The 22355-nt window shown below is 39.3% G+C and overlaps 1 protein-coding gene across 2 annotated transcripts; it reads right to left on the bottom strand.

Annotated features, from left to right (window-relative positions):
* Positions 1-1316: 1316 nt before the first annotated feature.
* Positions 1317-22241, bottom strand: INTS7 (integrator complex subunit 7). 2 transcript variants are annotated; one of them, XM_031595440.2, is made up of 21 exons: positions 22084-22241; positions 21860-21989; positions 21066-21212; positions 18957-19094; positions 18555-18601; positions 17994-18193; positions 16596-16718; positions 16053-16170; positions 15013-15147; positions 14340-14437; positions 13473-13712; positions 11438-11575; positions 10387-10593; positions 7400-7594; positions 6816-6919; positions 6371-6439; positions 5139-5271; positions 3804-3902; positions 2795-2980; positions 1838-1951; positions 1317-1755 (listed from the first exon to the last, which is right to left on the bottom strand). In XM_031595440.2, exons 1-21 carry the CDS (start codon positions 22172-22174, stop codon positions 1651-1653), a joined length of 2817 nt encoding a protein of 938 aa, XP_031451300.2. In that variant the 5' UTR covers positions 22175-22241; the 3' UTR covers positions 1317-1650. The 2 variants fall into 2 exon arrangements, with proteins under 2 accessions (XP_031451300.2, XP_031451291.2); XM_031595431.2 differs by having other exon boundaries at positions 1317-1951.
* Between the last annotated feature and the right edge of the window lie 114 nt (positions 22242-22355).

The raw sequence follows: 22355 nt of genomic DNA, 5'->3' as shown, positions 1-22355 counted from the left end.
GATCCACACTGCCTCAAGCAAGAGACTGGCCAGGCACCCAGAAATGACACCTCCTGATAGGTCTGAGCACATGTTTAAGAATGTGTTTTTTTCAGTTTTGAGTTTTTCTCCACTTGTGAGAAAACCCCGCTACATCACTCACCGGAAAACCAGCTTCAATTCTAGACCTTAAAAACGATATCTTCTGGCTTACTGTAGAACGATGTGTTTTATGAATGACTCCAAATTCATCTGAATTTATCACTGGCTCCATCCTTTCCCAACCTAAGAATTTACACAAGCTAGATCAAAGCATAATCTTCCCCATTAAGATTACATAATGATGCAACTGACATCTGCCTGCATAAGCTTTTCTGTTGTATGAATCCTTTGCAGCAGGCTCAAGATCAGTCTCTGGTCACAGAATATTTTCTTACTTTTCCAATGACTTGAGACATCCTAAATATCTGTCATTATTAGTGTGCAATATGCACAACAATTGAGTTACTATTTTGTTTGCTGAGAAGCACCAACCAGATTTAACTTGGGCCCATATCACAAAAGTACCTTATATATCCTTCATTGTGCATTTTCAGGCATGGGCACCAGAAACAGGAGTTAAGATAACTATTAGAAGTAAAGGATCATATTTACCCTGATGGCTTCAGCAGAAGCTTTCTGTACACTGCTGCAGCTTTAACATCCTTCCTCACTTCTTGCTATTTTGAGTAATTAATTTCTATGAAAAATCTTGGTTCTTGTTTGCTAAGTGTATCTCACCCTGTATGAGGAATAAAAACACACCGTGTTTAAAAACAAAACAGCCAAAAAATAACCTTACTGCAAAAATCCACATAACCTAGAACACTCTACTTGCTTAAATGAGTGTTTTCTAATAGGTTCAGGGCCTACATATTTAACTAGCCTGCAAATGAGCCAGCACATTTCCCTCTGACACCCAAGCTCCCAGCCCTAGCGTTCAGATTTTCAGATTTCAGTGCTATTTACCTGGCTCTAGAATTGATGCAAGTCTCTGGAGTTATACACACCTAGCAGATCAGGTGAACAAAGTACTTTGGAGAAGGAACGCATTTTTGAATTGCAGCAGGGTTACAATTCTCACTGGCTCACAGAAAATAGAGAGTCATCCAGGGAAAGACCAGAGCTGGCTTAAGTTTCTTCTACTAGAATTCTCACACATTCAGCTACACACTCTGAATATCGTGAGACCTACAAGATAAGTCTGCTCCCCAGTGTTTCTGAGCTGGTTTGGAATGCTGACATCACAGGTTTTCAGCAACATATCCGTCAATAACAGAACAAGAAACAAACATTCATTATACAAGATAAAAAGTTGTTGGACACTTTAATCTGGAGATTTTTGCTTTCTTTTTCTGTGTTACAATAAGAAAGATTGCGTGGTTAAGACAATAACCTGAGACTTCAATAAAGAAAGCACCAACCACAAACAGTTCAGATCTCTGGTTGCACGTACAGTAGGTGAATCATCTCCTTCTGGACCTTACAGCTATTTGTGGTCATGGGTATGTGCATGCATGCATTTGGGAACATGTACATACACAGCCACAGAACTAACTACATAACAATCTAAGTGGGGACAGAAAACATCACTTCCCTTAGCCAGCACGAAGCAGTCACTGACCACAAGAGTCACTTCCAGGAATTAGAACCGTGAGTATGCTGTTCTTTGTTGTTGTTGCTGTGATGGTGGCTGTCCTTGCTGTTGCTGAAGACGAACTTGCTGAGAGTATGGATCTTCAAGAGATTTAACAAAAATAGTTGTTTTAGGCCCAGTTTTCCAAACAATACCATTGGAATCTATTACAGAAGACTCAACTGTAATATTATGGGTGCCAAGTATCACAAAGTTTAACAGAAACTGAGTGCTGAAGTAGTCGTTGTGTGGCTCCACCCTCTGCTCCATTTCATTGGTCATGTTGTCAATAGGAATCTGAGAATACAAAAAAGGTTACCATATTATATATAAGCTGCTAAAAATCAGTTTTCTATTTTCTGTTTGAAAGAGAAAGGAAAAAAACACCTTTGTCCTCAGTTTTCCTAAACCAATGCACACATATGCTTGCATCAGTTTTGACATATTTTTTATAAATTAATGCAATTTTTTTTTTTTGTATCTATCAATCTATCAATAAAGGCAAGGTAGCTAGCATGAAGTCTTTCCCCTCACCAATGTTCTGGTTTTGCAATAATGCAATTCAGATGTACTTCTTAAGAAGCAACTCACTTCCCCCCTGAACCTCAAGAACCCCCAATCTCACCAAAACAGACCTTTCACTAAGTACTACATTAGCATAAGCTGAACTTCAGACATGCGGTCTTTGATAAGGCACTCCACTGGATTAATGGAAATTAAGAGGACTGTTATAAGAAAAAGACAACAATCCTTAATAAGGGTAAGAAGTTACAGCGACTGTGCAGTAAAGAATGATCTGTTCCTGCCTTTTTTTGTGCCTCTGGAGTTTTCATTGGTATATAGCTAGAGTGAATTTTCCTTATCTCAAGCAGACTCCTAATGACTTCTTCTGAACATGACAAGGTCTCTTTAGTCTGGAAGGAAAGTTGTTACTAAAAAGCTATCAGCATATGGCAAGCACAGAAATCCCAGATTCCTTCCAAGCACTATGACCAGCTCCCACTTGTGCCCAAATGTCGACTGCCAAGAGAGGATTAGACAAGAACACATTAATTTCAACCAGAGGCTGAAAAGAATGGAAAATACACTGAGAAGGTCTAAGACTCCTTGTCTAGGTCTAAGACTCTTGTCTCCCCATACCTTATAGTCTTGTCCAGATTTGCTCTGCAGTACTGAAGATACATTTAGACAGACTGATTGAATTTTACGGAAGAGGCCTGGTTTAGATCCATGCTGAACCACTCCTTCTACCTTTAAGGCCAACTGCTGATTGTTCTGTACTGCAATAGGTTCTGCAGGATTCCTTGGAGATGGGGATAGAGCAAGCTACAACACAAGACAACAGACAAATATGTAACCTCATGCCTCCTTAAAAGCAAAGATAATTACAAGATGAAACAGAGCACCTTCTTATAGAATAACTTCAAGGAAGGATTTGGTAGAGAAAAGCAGAAGATGGAAACATTCAATTTGCAGCAGAAACAGATCACTGTTAAAAATCTATAAGCATCATCAGCAATACCAGGCATGGTGTTAGCATCTCCTTCAATTAAACACCTTCAAAAGAAGCCTTCTATAAAATATCCTCAAGCAAGCTCTAAGCATATGAAGATGAATACAGAAGTAAAAACCTGTATGATTAAATAATGTAAATCTCCAGGCTTCCAATTTCCCCAGAAAAAAAGGACCTTTTGATTTAAAAATACCAAATTAACTTGCCCTTGAAGGCATCGCACTGCCATTCTCACTCACTTAACTGATAAATATTACAACTTCATTCCATAGTAAATGTTGGTTTTTGAAGAAAAATAACTTAGGTTTATAAAAGTTGTTTTTCTAAGACTAGAAAATCTGCTCTGCAGATGCAGAACCAAGAAAAATTACCAGTCATATTTTATTTTAAGATCTTGCAATCAAAAAACTGAATCCTATTTGCTTGATTAAATCATAGCCTAGTGGATCACAACAATTACATACGTATTCAGTTATGACACAGACATTATTAAGCCATTCCTAACAGGCAAGCCCAGATCTGTATTGCAGTTAAGTATCTTCAGTAAAAGTACTGAAGCCTTATGCTTTCGGTATGACTACTCATGAAGTAGGCTCTATAAGGAGAGATTTTAGGCCACATTTGAGCAACACTTACTTTAATGCTTGTAGACTGCAGCTTTTGGAAGAAATACCTTTGGAAAGAAAGGGGTACCTTCAGCAAGGCAATGACAGCACTGCATAGACAAGCTGTATGCTGTAAGAAACAGAGCCAAACCAAATGAGTATATTTCAGACAGTATGGAAAAGACATGCACTTCAGGTACTGAAACTGCAGTAGCTTCCACTAGAAGTCCAGAAATATATTGAGACAGTCATATGATAACAGCCACTGCAATGGCAGTGACTACATTCAGCTTATTCTTATGTTCTCCTCTTTACAAAGAAGGTATTCTGCTCTGGAAAGAACAAGCAGGCCAAGAAAAATACAAATCTAGATAATTTCAGTCCTAGTGTTAAGAGTTAGCTTAGCAATATTTGCTTAAAACACTCCTAACACAGAATTGATACAGAAACCCTCAAATAAACAATAATCCACTCCTGGCAAACAGAACTGGCAACTCCCACAACTCCACAGGGTACAATAACTTGAGTTTTAAACCTTTTATTTGCTCTTCCTTCCCTCATTGCATTGTAACATCAGAGAAGGAAGCGCTACTGAAATCACCCAGCTGGGCTGGAACAGACAGCAACTAAGTTTACAGTGTTTACTTTGGCTACATTTTAGGCAACTCACTTTTCTGCACAAATTGGAATTTTATAAGGACTGCTGAATTCAGAAAAAGATAGGCAAGAAGGTGCCAGTCCTAACAAGTGAACTGCCCTGTTTCCACCAATGCACACTTCAGCTTTATGATTTTCACTAACAGAAGACGACAACACCAGATTAGGATTGTAAAGGAGTACTCTTATCAGCTCCCTGTTTGCATTCAGCACACTTTACATTGTGTTTCTGATGACCTGTATCGATAAGAGAAACACTATACTCCAGCCACACAGTACTAACTGCCAACAGCTCAGACACTGGAGCTGGGCTAGCATTGGACCCTCCAGCGCTGTGTGCTACAGGTGAAATTCCTGAACCACAACAGCATGAATAAACAGTATTTCAGTATTTTAAATTGATTGCGGTAAGGGATTTGACAGAGACTCAGTATTACCTCCAGCTATCCTAACATTTATCAGCATCTGCTACACTCATAACACCAGAATTTTTAAAACCATGTTTTTAATCAGGACAGTAAGCTTATAGATGTTCCAGCAAAACCTTTTTTTCAAGTATTAGAGTATATCCTTAGGAACAGAGTTCCTTGTACCACTAATAGCTTACATTAAATAACTGAAATATGCTCTTCAGCTGCTTGATCACCTGAGATTTCCTGAGGTTTTGGAACCTTCATCTACAAAATATATGCGTAAAGCTATTACTTGCCAAGTAAGACACAGGAGCATACTTCCTGTTGAGGGATTCCACTTCTTCCAGTACGTGATTAAATACAGACATCATTCTTCTTTCATATTCACTCTCAACGTGTGCTGCTCCATTTGAACTGTATTCCTGGAAACTAGAAAATAAAACATTCTGCTGTGCCTAAAATATTTTCTTCATCCCAGTCCGAGGCTCACTCTGAAACATGCCGAACAAGAGCATCCTCTGTTACAACTTGAAATTCATTAAGAAATAAACAAAGTGTTTGATTTATTGTTTTCCCAGTCAGACTTGCTCCGCACATTTAAGCCCTTTCTTAACTCCACTTATCCAGCATTTTGCGTTCCCATCCTTTCCCAGTTGAAGCAGCTACAACTCTAACAGTCTGGCTGTGCTTACTTCCCTGAGGGATTTTATTTCAGCCTGCAGCACTTAAAACATTTTTTAAAAAGTCTGACAACTCAACAAAAATGGACAATGTCAGACAGAGTTAATAAATACGGAATCTTATAATCTAATGCTCTGAATACAGTTCCAGCTCCTACAAACCTAACTTTTTAAATGACACAATAGGAAAAAGTATGATTAAGGCATCTTCAAAATAGTGCTTAATTCATAATGAGTAGGATAGATGTTTGGGATGCCCAATTTTTACTTCCAGTTACAAGAAATGCACATTTATAAAGATGTTTAGCCATGTTATCCTCCCTTTAATCACAGCCACAGAGTTCTGAATAATGATTTGATTCATAGCTGCTTCAGTGTGATTTTGCTAATACGTACAAGCTTACACACACACACAAAAAAGCCAGAAATTATTAATTTACCTTAAAAATCTTATACTAATCTAATGCATGCATTTCCAGGACTCTGAAGGAAACTAACATGTGCCTGCTACTTCCACTTACAAGTACGAGAGTTAACACAGAAAAGCAAAAATTAAAATACATGGCAACAGATTAAAAGTCATTTCTTATTTTAATTCAAATCTGTACTTAAGATGAGTGCAGTACAGCTCTCAAGAGCAGAGTAAAATATAAAAAAGCAGAACCTGAAATGCAGTCCCTAACCTGTCGGCTACAGCACAGCAGCAACAGGTCCTCCAGCCTGGCCAGAACAAAATTGTAAGGGGCCACAGGGAAGCTTTTCTGAACATTCCTTGAATTCCTAGATTTAAAGTCCCAAGTGTTTAGAAACTAAAAGCAAAGGAGCAGAAAGTCAACTCTAAAACTTACTTTGCAGATTCTGGATCCAAAATCAGAGCTTCAATTGCATGTGAAATCAACAGGCAGCTCTGCTGTTGTCTGATATTAATATTAAGGAGTTAGGAGACTTACAAATTTGGTTCCTAAAGTCAGAAACACAGTACTACTTACTAGCACTCTTCCTTATTTCTCTAGCTTTTGTGAAGTAATCCTATCATTATTCTTTTGGTAAACAGAAGAACAACTACGGAAATCCCATTTTATGCTGTTGCAAGTTTCAAAACCTAACTTACTCATGAAGTAATTCTGAACAATAATATTAATGTACATTTCCAAATAGGTTTTAAGTAACCTGACTTATGTTAACTGCTTCAAAATGACTTTGTGCTAGCTTTCACTAGAGAAAGGACTGTTAAGCTTTGTGCTGTCCCAATGAGAAAATAAGAGGACAAATTCTGAGCTTTTAGAAGGATACAGTTCTACATTCCTTAGAGTTGCTGAGTCTGCATCAAAAGATGACTGATACAGATCTCCATAACGCACAGCCAGGTTTCGGAATTCCTCCATTGATAACTTCATCTACAGAGACAATGTTACCAGTCAAAATAACAAAAAAACAGCGTGCATCCAGAAAATCACTACACCAATCAGCACCACTGAAGAAATAAAACACACTCTCAAAGATACAAAGTTTTTCCCTCTTCCCATGGATAAAAAGCACATAAGTGACAGAGTATTACTCATGATTTAAATAGATATTCTTCCTGTAAAAAAAAAAAATTAAAAAAAAACTTACAAACAACAAAGCAGCATACCATTTTAAGGTTAAAAACAAAATTAACTTGAATAACCCAGGTTGGATGGGGCTTTGTGCAGCCTCATCTGGATGCCTTCAGGGATAGGGCATCCACAACCTCTACGGTCAGCTGTGCCAGCACCTCACCACTCTCTCTGTAAAAACTTCCCCCTTCTAATCTTAAGATATGATATCTGCTGAGAAGCAAAATACATACTGACATCATAAACATAACTATACAAGAATGGAACAAGAACACATGCCTGGTTAGAGATGCGTCCACACCTCTGGAGATCATTGCCTGATGTCATGGCAATCGTTGTGGCAATAGCTGGTGGTGGACTTGTTTTCAGGCTGTTGCAGGTACAAATAAGTTGAGAAAAAGCTTGCAGAAGGTCAATCCTGAGTTTCACAAATCCACACTGAAAGCTCAGAGGATTAAGCGGTGTACTTGCAGCCTGAAACACAGTAATTGTAATGTTGCTAATTGAGGCCAAAAGCAAACATAGTAAAATAACTTTGCAACGTCACTAAACTGTGTTCTCATCAGACAACTATACTCTCTGGGTCACTACTAAAGCTAATTTTTAAAAACAAACCTAATAGATTTGCTCAATTTAAATCATACCAAATATAAAGGGTAGAAAAATTTAGGTAATTACTAAGCCATCAAGTGTATCATGCTGTGACTTGAGCTATTTGGGCACTTATTTCCCCTTCTTCAAAGGACAAGCTATTAGACCTTTAAACCCACACAGTCCAGACAGCCCCTACCATGAGAGGGTACACTGAATTGAAAGGCAAAGAAAGAGAGGACTGCAAAAGTCAATCTTTGGATGAGCCAGAATGATAAAGGACCAGCTAAAGCCACCCAGTACTAAAAGCAGTAGCAACCATCTTAGATTTTCTCTGAACTGTGACATGGACAGGAACAACAAAGGCACCTTATATTTGATGAAGGCAGTGACAACCAAGAATGATCAACAGAACTCCAGGAGGAAAGACATGCTGCTATTAATCTAAGGTTATTGCTCTACACAGTTCTGTTCCCTAAAAGCTCATCTGACTTGAAGAACCACCTGTGACAGCTGAAGACACCCAGGAGGGCAAACTGCAGTGCTCAAGATTTGATGCTAGTCAAGCCAAAAATTCAAGCTAGGATGCATCCAACACATTACCAAGAACTTTTTTTTTTTCTTTTGCTGGCAGGAAAACAAACAAGTTTATCACAAAGTGTCCCACATCATCTGAGAACTGGCTTACCATGGGCAAAACTAAGGAAATATCAACCAACCACTATAAAAAGTTCTCAGTAGAGCAAACTGGACTTGATTCTTGTAGATAGAGATACAACCCTGCCTCATTAATACTGCAATTTATATTACCTGCAACCCATATAAGCCATGGGCAATAATTAAGTTAGCCATGTTATCCTCCCTTTAATCACAGCCACAGAGTTACAAAAGAAGTTGCAGTTCTTCTTCTGAAAGTGACATAGAAAGTTCTTCAGCTCAGTTAAGTTCTTCAAATGACACTACTTAACATGTTTTGAGTTAGCACTACTTAATCGTACATGCGCTTTGTTCAAGTTCTGTCTCTTCTTTACATTACCAGTAGCGAAAAAGCAAGTAGGAGTTTCTAAGGAAACGCAAGTTCTGTGCCAGAGTCCTATTTCAAAACCTTTGCTAACTATGCAAGAAAGCACAAAGCAAGACAGATGGGACTGGGCCTGATGCCCACACATTTCTCTCATCTGTAAAGAAATTGGACTCAGTCCTCAAGAGGAGAAACTTACCTGAAAAAACACTTTGCATACACCTAATGCAACCTTCCTTCTTGCATGTGCATCAAGAAGGAATTGAGAAATATTTGATAAGATCAGTCACTGTCTGGATATGTCATCATTGCAGAACGTCTGCAGGATTACCAGGCACAGTGCAGCATAGTTACAAGGTGGCCCAACTACACAGGCATTAATGGTCTGCAGCACCAACAGTGCTGAGTCATGCACTACACTAAAACAGAAGCAACAGAAAAGCCGAATTCAGAGGGAAGGGACAGCTGAAGTATTCTGCAGTTAGACTACCATTTATCCTTAATGACACTTTGCTCCTCCTTTACACACTGAGTTACGCAGATGTAAGCTGAGAATGGCTCCTTTCACAGCTGAGATTTGAGCATGGGGAAAAATTTGTCAAGAGAGATGCAACAAGTCGGCAACAGCTAGCAAATAATAACAGCAATAATAATAAATATAAAGCAGCTTCCTCTTCTCTAGCTCTCTGAAACCTGTGGACCACAATTTTCAAGGAAATCAGTAGAAAAGATGAGGAAAGTAATTTTTCAATGGCAAAAAGAAAAAACAAACTCTAGGGAAAGACAAATTAATTTGCTGAATCACTTTCCTGCCTGTATTAAATATTCATGTCTAATTAGATGCCTCCTCCAATGGCTTCTTGATGTTAGAGAAGCCTTAAGTGTTGAATGAAAAGCCTCATCCACTTAGCCAACAACTTAAAGGCAAATACTTAGAGCTTTCTCTCAGAGGATAAAGGCATAAAATTTATAACCTTCCATGTTATCCAAGTGGCAGATTATTAAAAACAGTACATCTGAGCTTTATTAATACTAATATCTGTGCTGACATAACACTGACAACAACTGCAAAAGAAGTAAACTGTTTCATTTAGAAGTGCTGTATGAAGACAGAATGCCTTTTGTTAAGATGACAGCATGAAATGGAAGTCCATATTCATTAATGCCTTTGTTGCTGTTGTTCACAGAGACACCACACACAGCCTTATTTTTTCCTACTTTAGCAAAGCAGAAAATACTTGCTTAAAATATGTACCTCAAAATTCCTGTGAATTTGACAACACTGAATTGTTCTCCCTCCTCTTACTGTATTGGTATGGCTTTACTGTTCTTACAATTCCATAGGATCACATTGTCAAATACAATGCAATATGAACTCAATAGGAAGACAATTAAGCACTGTAACTTTTAGTTAAAAAAAAAATGCATCAGATAATTTGATCAAGGCAGAAAGTGAGGAATGGAAAAACTGGAAAAAAAAAAATCTAGCAAATGAACTTGCTGCTGATCTCTCTGAAGACACAGTGGGTTATAATGGGCATTTCTCTGCAGCCCTCTCATAAGAAATAACACCTTTAAGTAGTTTAAGAAAAGAAACTAAACATATCTGCCACGGTACACAGAATCATCACTACAGTAGAAGATCTGTGCTAACCGTTAGGGATGCTATTCCTTTGTGATACGATTTTAAAGCCTCAGCTATGCAAGAAAGTGCTGAGCTGTAGTTGTCCTCTTGCAAACCCGTCAGACACTGCTCTGCGTGGGAGAACTCCTTCAAACTGTTCAGCCAGAAGTAAAAGTGCTCTGAAGCCACCTGAGTCAGCAGGCTTTGATACAGTTCTCTGGCCATGTCATGGTTACCCTGTAATGATAAAAAGGTTTGGAAGAGGAGACAAGAAAAAAGGCTGTGGATAATTGCTGTGTAAGAACATCAACTTCCCCAGAATTAGTCATACTTCAAAAATAAAACCAGTGAACCTCCTATTAGTCATTTGATCATTACAAGCCTAATAACAAATAAAACCACTAAACCTTATTTTATGGAAAGATGAAGTAATTATTTATACGTTTAACAAGAAAAGAAACAAGTTTAGAAATATATTTATTTTTAATACTGAAAACATACGTTTCATCTGCACAGTAACACTGGGTTTGAAACTATTATCAAGTCAGACAAGAGCTAAAATCAGGAGCCCTGGCTGATGTACTGAAGCAGTGCTATACTCAGCCCTCCCCTCTGCAACGCATACCTTATCTGCTTCAAATTACCCCTGCATCTCGTAATAGGCTTTCTGCATAATTCTAACCCCAGCTATGACTTTATTGAAGGGGAGAGAAAAATTGATCTTTCTTCACACTGAACAGAAGCATACATCAGGATGGCCTGTAGCACTTTCTAAAGATCAGCCAGAAAATAAAGATTAGACATGCTCATAAAAAAATAAAGATCAAGTCATTAGCTTCTCCCTTCTCAACTGCTCTGGAAAGATGAATTGCTAGGAAAACCAGTTCGATGGGGTGACCACTCTGAATGGGATCAGCATTCCAGAGAATTAAGGAAAATTATATATTCCCCACAGCTACCCACCCACATTGTTTTCTAGTTCTGAGCCCTATTATTTTCCTTCCTTACATTCTTTTTCCAATTCAAGGAAATCACTAGGATCCTTCCAACAACACCAAAACAGGTATTTATTTTCACCTACCATTCTGGAAGCCTGCCTGGCTATCCTGTAGGCTGTCCATCCATTGGAGGCATTCTCAAGCTGCTGTTTGATAACAGTTTTAATTTCTGGAGATAAAGCTTTCTGACTGGAAACAAATATCACTGTGGCAAGAGAAACCTGTAGAAGAGCGGAGACATTAGGAATAAGGTTGTATTTCAAGAACAAACCACCACAAACAAAAGAAACCCAAAACATCTCAGCCTAATAGAAACGATCTGCTTGATTTTGGACCTGGAACTACATAAAAGACTTAATACACATTTTAACTGAAGAACTCTTCTCAGTCATGTACCTTAATATTTAAGCCAACCAAAATATTTCTTGTAGATGAAACTCACTTTAGTTTAAATAACCTTTACTGCCACTTTCTGGGATACCACACTACTGGGATAGTTCAAAGGCTCCAGATAAATAAGCAGGAAGCTTGTAATTTCTTTCTAAAAAATAAATCTCTAAATAGATGTAATAAGAGTATTTTTATCTATTAAAATATATTAAAATGCATGTCAGACTACCACATGTAAATTGATATAATTAACTGCCACCTTGCTCTTCTGCAAACCTTGTTTTACTATCCCAACTTTTGTCTAAGCAGTGCCATCTGCTGGGAAATCTAGAGGAAATACATTGCATATGCCAACACAACTCTGAAATCACACCTCATACATCTATGATTCAATTCTATTGACTTGAACTATCAAAAAAAAAAAACCTGAAAATGAGACCATAGGCTGGCACATCAACTTGGACCTAAGAAATGCCTTAGGCTAACCTTTTGGAAGGGAAAAAACTATCCATTGTAGTTTATGCAGATGGGGTTACAGCACTGATGGATGAAGGAAGAACACCACCTATCTAGACTCTTTCAATGCATCTGACACTATCCCACATGACATTCTTGTCTCCGGAGAGATACGGATTTGATAGATGGAACACTTGGTGGATAAGGAATTGGCTGGATGATCACACTCAGTGGCTCCATGTCCAGATGGGCCCCAAGTTACAAGAGGTGTTCAGAGGTCAGTATTGGACTGGCACTTTGTTACATCTTTGTCAGTGACGTGAACAGTGCAACTGAGTACACCCTCAACAAGCGTGCTGACGACACCAAGCTGAGCAGCGCAGTCAACACACTGAAGGGAAAGGACGCCGCCAAGAGGGATCTCAACAGGTTTCAGAGGTAGGCCTGTATAAAATTCTTAGTCAATAAGGTCAAATGCTATGTCATGCACTTTGGTTGGGACAATTTCAAGCACAGATACAGACTGAGCAAAGAATGGACTCAGAGTAGCCCTGAGGCAAAGGACCAGGGGTGTTAGCTGAAGTCAAACTCAGTATGAGATGGCAGCAGATGATTGCAGCCCCGAGTGCCAACCATGTCCTGGGCTGAATCAAAAGCAGAGTGATCAGCAGGTCAAGGGAGGCGATTGTTTCCCCCTACTCTGATCTTGTGAGACCCAACCTGCAGTACTGATTGGGTCTCACCCAAGATAAGATCAACACAGGATCTGTTACATGAGGTCAAGAGGAGGCTGTAAAGATGATGGGGGGCTGGAGCACTCATCCTTTGAAGAGGGCTGAGAGAGCTGGGGCTGTTCAGCCTGACAAAGAGAAGGCTCCAGGGAGACCTTAATATAGCTTTTGTGTACCCAAAGGGAGATTACAAGAAAGCTGAAGAGGGAGGTTTTTTTTGTTTGTTTGTTTTTTACAAAGGTGTGTAGTAATAGGAGAAGGGGTAGTGGCTTTAAACTCAAAGACAGTAGATCTAGATTAGATATAAAGAAGCGGTGAGGCACTGGCACGGGCTGCCCTGATAAGCTGTGAATACCTCATCCCTGGAGGTGTTCAAGGCCAGGTTGGATGAGGCTTTGAACAATCTGGTCTAGAGGAAGGTATCCCTGCCCACAGCAGGGAGGTTGGAACTGGATGGTTTTTAACATTCCTTCTAATCCAAACCATTCTATCATTCTATGATCTTGTCCATCAAGGTTTATTATTTAGAAATAGGTCTTACCAAGAGTTCCTGTTTTTTATCTGTGGTGGATTGTCCAATCACTTTATAGAGCTCCATCAGATCTCCTAGCATGCCATCAGCTAACACAGGCAGCTGCATGGCAATAGCTGCTAAGCAATGGCACATGAGAATCCTAGCAGCATCCTGAGCACTGTGCAGCTGTGTCAACAGAGATTCAACCACTGACTGGCTCAGGTGAGGACGGCACTTGACCAACTTCACCATACAAGTTAAGGTGATCTGTAATTCACAAACATCAATAGGTACAATTAATACAATTCTTTTTAAAAGTAAAATCAAAACAGACGCTTTGGTGCAAGTGTGATTACAGAAATACACAAAAAGGAGATTTCCTTAGAATCTTATGCTCTCTCTCTAAACTCAAAGCACAAAGACACCAAGAAACAATTCTTCTCATCCCTTTACAGGTACATAACTAAATAAAATTGCTGATAGCAGGTCATGAAGTGGGACAATAAAAAAAATACTTCATAGGAGCATCGTTATCTTGCAGATTGCATCCCCATCTCAGAAAAAGTGGGTTCTCCCTTCCCAAGAATTTCTTCATTCTCTAGAGGCATCTCCATCCCTCATTCAAGTTTGTTTTATTACAACCGTACCTCAGAAAAGTCCACTTTCTCCCCCCTCCATGAAAATAAACTTATTCTAGAGTTGAAAGCAATCACACTGCACTCATGTACTATCACTCTGAACTCTTAACTACTGGCAAGACACAGAAAAAGATTGATTTCTTTCCAGTCAATATGTTTTGTTTCCACCAGAAAGGTCTGCTACACTTTAGCTCCTCTGCTATAGAAACCATTACTATAACTTACAGCAGTGCTAATGAAACAACAGTACTATCACCTTTAAAGTTGCTTGAGCTCCTGGACTGTCATCTTGACTACAGAGAACAAGAAGAGATTCTAAGCCAAAAACAGCATCTTGCTCCAAAGGCAGAAGATCTAAGAAAAAGAAAGAGTCAGTCAGTTCTCTTTCACAGTTCCTGACTTTAATCTATGTAATGCTTACAGTGGTGTCGCAATGGTGACAGATGAATATTCTAATAATTCTGACTTACTTTAATTGGAAGCAATTCTGTGTCTCAGGTAATTATTCAGCAGTCACATTAACCATGACATTTGTAGAGTGAGCATAAAATTCTGGACTACAACTTCCAGATGCTCCATTATTCCTTTGTAGCAGATCTTGTGCCAAGAGTTACCAAAGGATAACAGACAGACAATTCAGTGGCTTATAGCAAAAGTAAGACAAACGTTTATTTTAGCAGTTCTACTGTGTCCATTAATTTTTTTTTTTTTTTTTTTTTTTTTTTTTTTACAAATTAGCAGAATGTGGAATCTTCCCAACCATTCACAAAATCCCACAAAACATTTGTAGAGATTATAGTCCCCATAACCAGCATGAAGAGGATCAGACAGATTTACAGAAAAATTCATGAACAAAACCAGTTAATACATATTAAGTGCATAAGCCTGATTGCAAATAATTTTATTTCATTGCCCTTGCTCTCATTTACCTTTTTCCTGACAAGAGGCTGATATATTTGTCAGAATTCTCACACCATGAGCTGCAATGCCACGGTTATTATGGTAACAGCACTCCTGTGCTAATTTTACTAAATCAAATGACCTTGCAGTTGTAGCCGCTGTTCCTAAATGAAGACAAGGCAAAGCAGACATATGACAGCACATAACTTAATTAAAGTATGGTACTTTCAAGTATATTCCTGTACAAAATCTATACTGATTTATGGTGCTTTGTTTCTTAAAATTACTTATTTTACTTCATATATTTTTATCCTACCATTTTAACATATATTCCTATACATGCACCAAAACGCAGATTCTCTCCTCTTTCCTACACACAACTTAGATGTACACAAGAAAAGAGTATTCAGGTCTGAAGGCTGATGTTTCAGGGACTTGGAGATGTTTAGACTTGTCCCTAAGATATTACTGACTGAAAAAAAAAAAAAAGCTATCGAGCATATTAAGACATGCCAGAATAACTAATGAAAACATACTGTTTTTCTTCTTTCCTGCAACCAATTTTGTCAGGCTCACTATACTCATTAAGGCATAGTAGCTTTCAAGAAGACATAAAAGACATTATCATCTCCATTTGCAGAATGAGACACCTTTAATTGTTTCAGAATGTCTGCTCCTTCTCAACTACAAAGCCTCTAAATGCTTCTCTGTTCCCTTCATTCACACTGAAACACTACACAAGTAGTGGTTTCAAAGTGCCATAAACAGAATACAGGCTGACCATTTAAGAGGCAAACTGTTTCTTTAGTTTATGTAGAGAAGTTGAAAATCCAAAGGTAAACAGAACTTTCACAGAGCTTATTAGCACAGAATCTTAGACTGTGACTGTCATTGGTGCACGCTCCCTCATTCAAATTCACATACAATAAACACAGTCTGACTCTCTCTAGTGCCCTGTAGTTCAAAAATACTTCCAGAATATGCAACAATGTTTAGATTAAACTGTTCAGAAGTAGATAGCTAATCTACCAAAAATGCCAAAAATTACCATCTAATCTAGTTTTCTTACCTGGAGCACTGCTGAAGTACTGTTTAATGGCAATGGTCCCCGATAACGTGGAAAGAACTGACAGCATGCCCAGCTTCAAACTGTCATATGGAGTGTGAAGAGCAGATTCACACAGTGCCTATAGATTAAGAGAAGGGAGAAGATGCAAACAGAAGGAAGTTTCATGAACTATCTGTATTAAAGGTCTAGTTGCACTTGTTTGTAAGGAAGACCTATGACCAAAACAGACAGAACTGAAGTCAAAGCAGAACTTCCTTGCTCACCTGGCAAGCATCTAGAAAACATCTTGCACGTATCCTAATCAACTGCTCTAAATATCAACAGCACCAGTTTCTAAAGCCAATGATACACGCTTCTCCTCAGTTACATTACTTCAATTGGTCATTAATTTTTGGCTACTCTGCTTAGTAGATTATGCCTAATTTAAGGACATGGAGACGTGTATTCTTTCCTCCTTCCTTTCCCTTACAAATTGTTCTCTTGGAAAGAATTCCACAACTAAATGCAGTTTCATAACAAACTTTTGCCTAAAAATGTATTAACCTGAATATTTTCTCTACTCCACGTATGTGGCATCTTGTTGGCCAAAAGCTTTAAATCTTGGATTGCAAGCCTCTTTACAGCCTTTCTGGGGTCATTCTTCAAGTACTGCAACAGAAGCTGGACCTGTAAAAAGATAAATTCATCATTTAAGGGGAAGAGATCGTACTAGAAGGAAGCCCATTCAAAAATATTCACAAAGGAATTTTGAGAATACTCATCTGAAACTGCTATGCATTACCTGGCTGCATGCTTCCCACATGGCAAAGACTATACTGCAGTTCCATGGCAAGTGGAATCAATCCAACAGCTGCTTTCTGCTATCCTCCTCTCCAATCTGCTCAAGCACACTTCTCTGCACCACCCTGCATACCCCATGAAGCCCTGAGAGCTATTCCTGCTCTCACAGAAATACTGGTAAAACACTCCCAAAGACTTTAGTCAACTTTGCATTGTCATGATTACACCAGCAGCAAGTATTTCAGGCATTTGACACTAATTCAGGTGTCTGCACAATCTGCAGTCAACAGAGAGCAGCACAGATATACACTGTGTCTCAGAAAAAAAATAACAAGAAACCCTGGCTACCTGATTTATATGTGCAACATAGGCTGCTGTTTTGCAGACATACAGCCTTTAAGTCCATAATTACTTTCATAAAAAGCACGTAAAATGCTTGAATGTCATTTCAGTTAGCTCAAATTCAGGACTATTTCTGAAAGAAGTTTCAAACAAATCAATGCCATAAGTCAAACAGACACCAGCCTTCCACAGATGTATGGAATTAAAAGGCCAATAGATTTTTATGGCTTTACAGTAATTAGTTAGATGAGTCTCAAATGCCACTGTGTATTCACACTTGCTATATAAATCACATTCACAATGTCCATTATCTAAACATAAAAACATTATATTTTGCCCATCACTGCTTTCTCACAACTTTGTTTAAAAACATAAGCTATAGCAATAGACTCAGTCTTTCAAGAAAGTTTTTAATTTCATTTTTGAATTACTCTATGCTGTTGAATTATTAATTTCCTTGTACATACAAATGGTAAAAGGCACACACACTATCCAAAGAAAATATACAGCAGGGAAAACACACAGAAGGGAAGCCTGTGTTCTAGAGGCAAAAAGAAAGTTTTCAGAAAAAAATCATTTTCTTTCTTAATTTCATTACTGATTTCCAAGATAGACAGTTTATGAACTATGAAAAAGGTCTCTGTGTGGGAGGGGGTCATCTGGCAGTGACAGCAGTTGCAATGTACTCTGCTCCTATGTGCCATAGAGACAATCACCTCAGCATATCCACCACAATATCTTCAGATGCCAGCTGATGGTGAAAGTTTAGGGTTTTGCTTTGTTTTAAACATGCTTTGTAAATTCATTTGAAAGAATTACCTGCTTAGGAATGTCAACCAAAGAAGCAGCAGCAAGCAGAGTGAACGTGTGCAGAGTAACAATGACCATCTTGGTGGAAGGATATGATGTTACCAACTGCTGAAGCAGCTGCCGGGAACTGGAGGCCAGGCTAGCATCATGATGCATGTGCTGCAGAATAGGGATCAACTTCAATTTCAAGTCCACAGGTGTAGCTAAACCTGTAAGAGGGAACAGAGACATTGCCAGGCTGCTGTACTGGCTTTTAGTAGTACTAAGACACACAGCATGTATTACTAGCACTGCTATCAATGCAGTCTGTGCAGACTCCTGCATTAGCTTCAAGTAACCTGTCCTCTGGCTAGCAGCTTAAGCACAGCAATATCAAGTATATTAAGAATACAGGAGTGTTCTGAAAACTCAGATTTTGAGAGTACATGTAGAAGAGGTATTGGATTATTTGTTACCTAATTTAGCTAAAAAACTGGAATTATTTGGGGATAAGGGCAATGGTATAGTGATATTTTTATATATGTATGTATAAAAAAGAACTCTCAGATGTCACTCAGTATTTGTACATACCTTGAATCATCTCACTGATTTTGTTACATATTCCTGCAGCAAAGTCCCTGTAGAGAAAAAGACAAAGCACCAGGTGAAATGAAAACAAATAGATTAAAAATCAACAGAACAAACACTGCATTTTAATAATAAAAACTACCACAAGAATGCTTGCCAAAACTTAAGCTATTTTAGAACCCCTACACAGGTACATAACCAAATGATAAAAATGGAAGCTTCTAAATATGTTTCAAAGTTTTTTTTAGACTTGAATTCAGATTTCCCTACAGTACTGTTATGACACATAACAGCTGTGAAGGATGTTCTAACACCACTGAAGAAAAATACTAAGTTCTGAGAGTGACAGTGGAGTTCTTATCCTTTGTAATGTGAAAAATAGGGGAAAAAAAAAATCCACCTTACTTTGACTGTGCAGAAAAGTTAGCAGCAGCAAAAATAGCAGCTTCAACTTCCACGTTATCATGGGAATCCAAACTCTGACGAATACTGTGATGCGCATTCTTCCTTTCTGGAATAATAGATGCCATGCTGCCCAACATCCTACAGACACAGATCAAGCACAATGAATATGAAGTAACGCAAGATGAAATCAAAGAAAAGTGCAGAAGGACTGGTTTAAAGTCTTGATTTTTATATAAATGAAGGCTCTTATGTCCACCACAGAAAAAGACACACTGACAGTAGGCATATAACTAAAACATGAAAACATTGGTATCAGTCTTCTGTTAGTCATCTAATAAAAACAGACAACAAAAAAGTAACCATATTGTAGTATCATTAGTGGAAAGCAGGAATTGTTATAAAACTAGAAACACACTATGGCACAGGGTACACTGAGTGTTTTTGTTCAAGCTCTGATATCAATGCCACAGATTTAATGCTAAAATGTATTACTGCATGCATACACAAAGTATACATCATGAAATTTAAAAGTCAGACATTTGGTAGTTTAGGAGAACTAAAACAGCACTTTGAAAGTTGTTTCCACCTTTTCTATCCTTCCCATTAAGTCTTCAAATTGAAGTGATACATGCCTGAGAAGTCATAAACATTAACCAAGTATTAAGAAAGCAAAACTTCTAGAGAATCACTACAATGAAGCAAACAAACATCAGGCTTTCAGCATTTGTTTCTAAGATCCTTTGCTGGTCTGAAACAAAGTTACTATTGGGAATAGCACAATACCTTCTGTTTAAGCAACAGGAAAAAAAAGAACAAATTCAAGTATCTGTACCATCAATCACCTCACAGATAGTTTCAGAAATGTTTACAGTCAACTGGAATGAACACAAGAATTTGCACCAATGGTAACGTTAGCAAGACTTCTATGTAAGTACTTACACAGAACTACCTGGCAACTCACTGTGCCCCTACATAAAGTGTTGCTTTAGATCTTTCTTTCAGCATGTCCTTTCTTACTGACACTACTGGAGAAGGGCCAAACTGAAAACTAGAGCTGAAAGTGAGAGCTACTGCAACCTATCTTTCACCTGCTGCATCTTGGGTAGTGATTTGTAATTAATGCAAACTAAGCTAATTCCTGGGACTTCTGGCTGTCAAGATGGCCCTCAACACCAGGCAAAAAGCATAGACTTACGTTAGAATACTGAAGTGATACTACAACAAAACATATAGATACACTGCACTCTCACATTTCTGAGATCCTAAAGCAACAAAACATAATTTCAAAAATATAAAAAGAAATGGGTGTATGAGCTAATAAAACAAACCTCTGTTAATGACTCCCATCTTTCAACAGAGAGATCAAGAGTTCTGGATGGATAGGAGAAAAGAATAAGCAAGGGAGAAGGAGTGCTCTGTTCACATTTTAATTCAGCTGCACAGAAGTTGAAGATGCAGAAAAGATTATCATGTTGGGTACCATTAAAGATACAAACACCAAAGCAGCAGGACAGCAACATTAAAGATATCTTAAAGTGTGGGTGTTTTTCACCCACTGGATTCCTAAGAAGGACAGAGAAATCAATAGCAGAAGTGCACCTTCTTAGACATCATAAGACAAGCAAGCAGTAGGCATCTAGGACAACAAATGAAGAATAAACAAAAGTGTGACAAAGTTCACACAAATTAGTTTAGTTCACAAGTTAACAAAAGTTATTTTGACATATATGGAAGTACTTCCCTTTTGGTCTTGCTCTAAATATATCACGTAATGCATGTAGGTTTTGTATAGATACATCTGGGTTACACATACAATGATTTCTTTTATCTTGGGAGTACACACAACATCTGAATATCGCCAATCCCATCTTGCCTGGAGCCATCTGCACAGTTCTCACATCACAAATACAAGCATGCAAAAACCGTGTTCTTCCACTTACAGATCCCCACTGCTCACTCCCTGTGAGATGCCCTGCTTTTGTCTTTATGATGAACATAGAAGACAGCTCCTATATTCTGAGTAGTTGCTGATTTTGTTTAGAACAGATTAGCACACCAATAACGAGTTACAGCTTTACAGTAAGTCAGGTTCATTTCTGTGCTACATACCGAAGTGTGATAGCCCGAGCAACAGGATCATTGCTATGAATCACTGAGAAAACTCTCTTCACAAACTCATCCACATTGAGGATCTTCTCTAGGTGCTTCTCACTCTGCTGGGTAACTTTCAGCACGCACAGCCTCAGGAAGTTGTTTCTATCAAAAGACACGAGCTTATCTTTACTGAGCTGTTTGAATCTATATTATCAAACACTTCTAAACTAAATGTATAATGAAAAACTTCAGAGAGTTAATCACAACAAAGAAGCTCTGTGCTTTAGAAATGGTTCGAGTAGGCTGATACAGTTAAAGATGGAATATGAATGCCTACTATTTTGTAGCACAAGGGAGAAGTTTCCCATTGCTTCAAAGCACAAGTAGTGTACAACGAACGTGGGTCCAACACTTCTGAAGAAATGAACCCAGTGATAGCAGTGACATGGGCACAGGCACGTGTCTGTGCTGCACACAATCCCAGATGTGATTCTACTGGAAAACTGTGGCAAAAACTGAGACAGAGAAACCCAACAGCCATTGCCAAGCATGAACGAGTCTGTAGTCCTTCCTGCACCCAACGGCAAAGATCCCACAGCAGAAACAAGGATGTCTGTGTGCTACTGCAAGCAGCTGCATAGCAGACACGGCTCAGTTAGGCTCAGGGCACTTGGAAAAGCTCAACTTGAGGCTCTGGTATTCCCCTTCCTCACAGAAAGGACCTGCAGAGTCGACCATTCATTTATTAGTTACGATTTTGAAGTCACCTACGGAGAATCGCCCCCAGTGAATTAAAGCACGCCACTCACCCGACCCTGAAGACGTCGGCCAGCTTCAGGAAGGCCGAGTTGATGAGGATGGGGAAGGGATACTTCTGGAAGAGCCGAGGGAAGCGCACGACCGCCTCGCACTGCTCGCCGAGCTTGCCGGACCGCAGGCCTACACAGAGCAGCACAACGCTGACTGCTACAGCGGCACCCGCCGGGCCCCGCCCGACACCCCGGCCTCGCGCTCCCTCAGCCCCGGTGCTCACCCTTGTCCAGCTCCATGAGGGCGGAGTTGGCGTCCAGCTCCTGCTCGCCGTACCCCGCGTCCGCCAAGAACGACTTCCCGCCCGCCGCCATCGCGAACCCCGCTGCCCCGCAGCGCGCATGCGCGGCCGCCCTCCCGCCACGGCGGCCCAGCGGCACCCGCGCGCTCCTCCGCCCGCGCCAACAGCAGAGGCCGCGGCGCGGGCGCGGTCCGGGGCCCCCGCCTCTCTTCCACCGCCCAATCCGAGCGGAGAGAGGGCGGTGCGGCGCGCAC

This window comes from Phasianus colchicus, chromosome 2, assembly GCF_987193195.1.
Source record: "Phasianus colchicus chromosome 2, bPhaCol1.hap1.1, whole genome shotgun sequence".
Classification (NCBI taxonomy): Eukaryota; Metazoa; Chordata; class Aves; order Galliformes; family Phasianidae; genus Phasianus; species Phasianus colchicus.
The sequence above is the reverse complement of the archived record's forward strand: the minus strand, read 5'-3'. Positions and strand labels throughout refer to the sequence as shown.

Coding starts and splice junctions, on each gene's coding strand:
- INTS7 (XM_031595431.2), bottom strand. CDS start 22,174: ATGGCGGCGGGCGGGAAGTCGTTCTTGGCGGACGCGGGGTACGGCGAG. Junction 21,990..22,083: donor CCTCATGGAGCTGGACAAGG/GTGAGCACCGGG, acceptor TGCTCTGTGTAG/GCCTGCGGTCCGGCAAGCTC. Junction 18,194..18,554: donor AATCAGTGAGATGATTCAAG/GTATGTACAAAT, acceptor TCCCTCTTACAG/GTTTAGCTACACCTGTGGAC.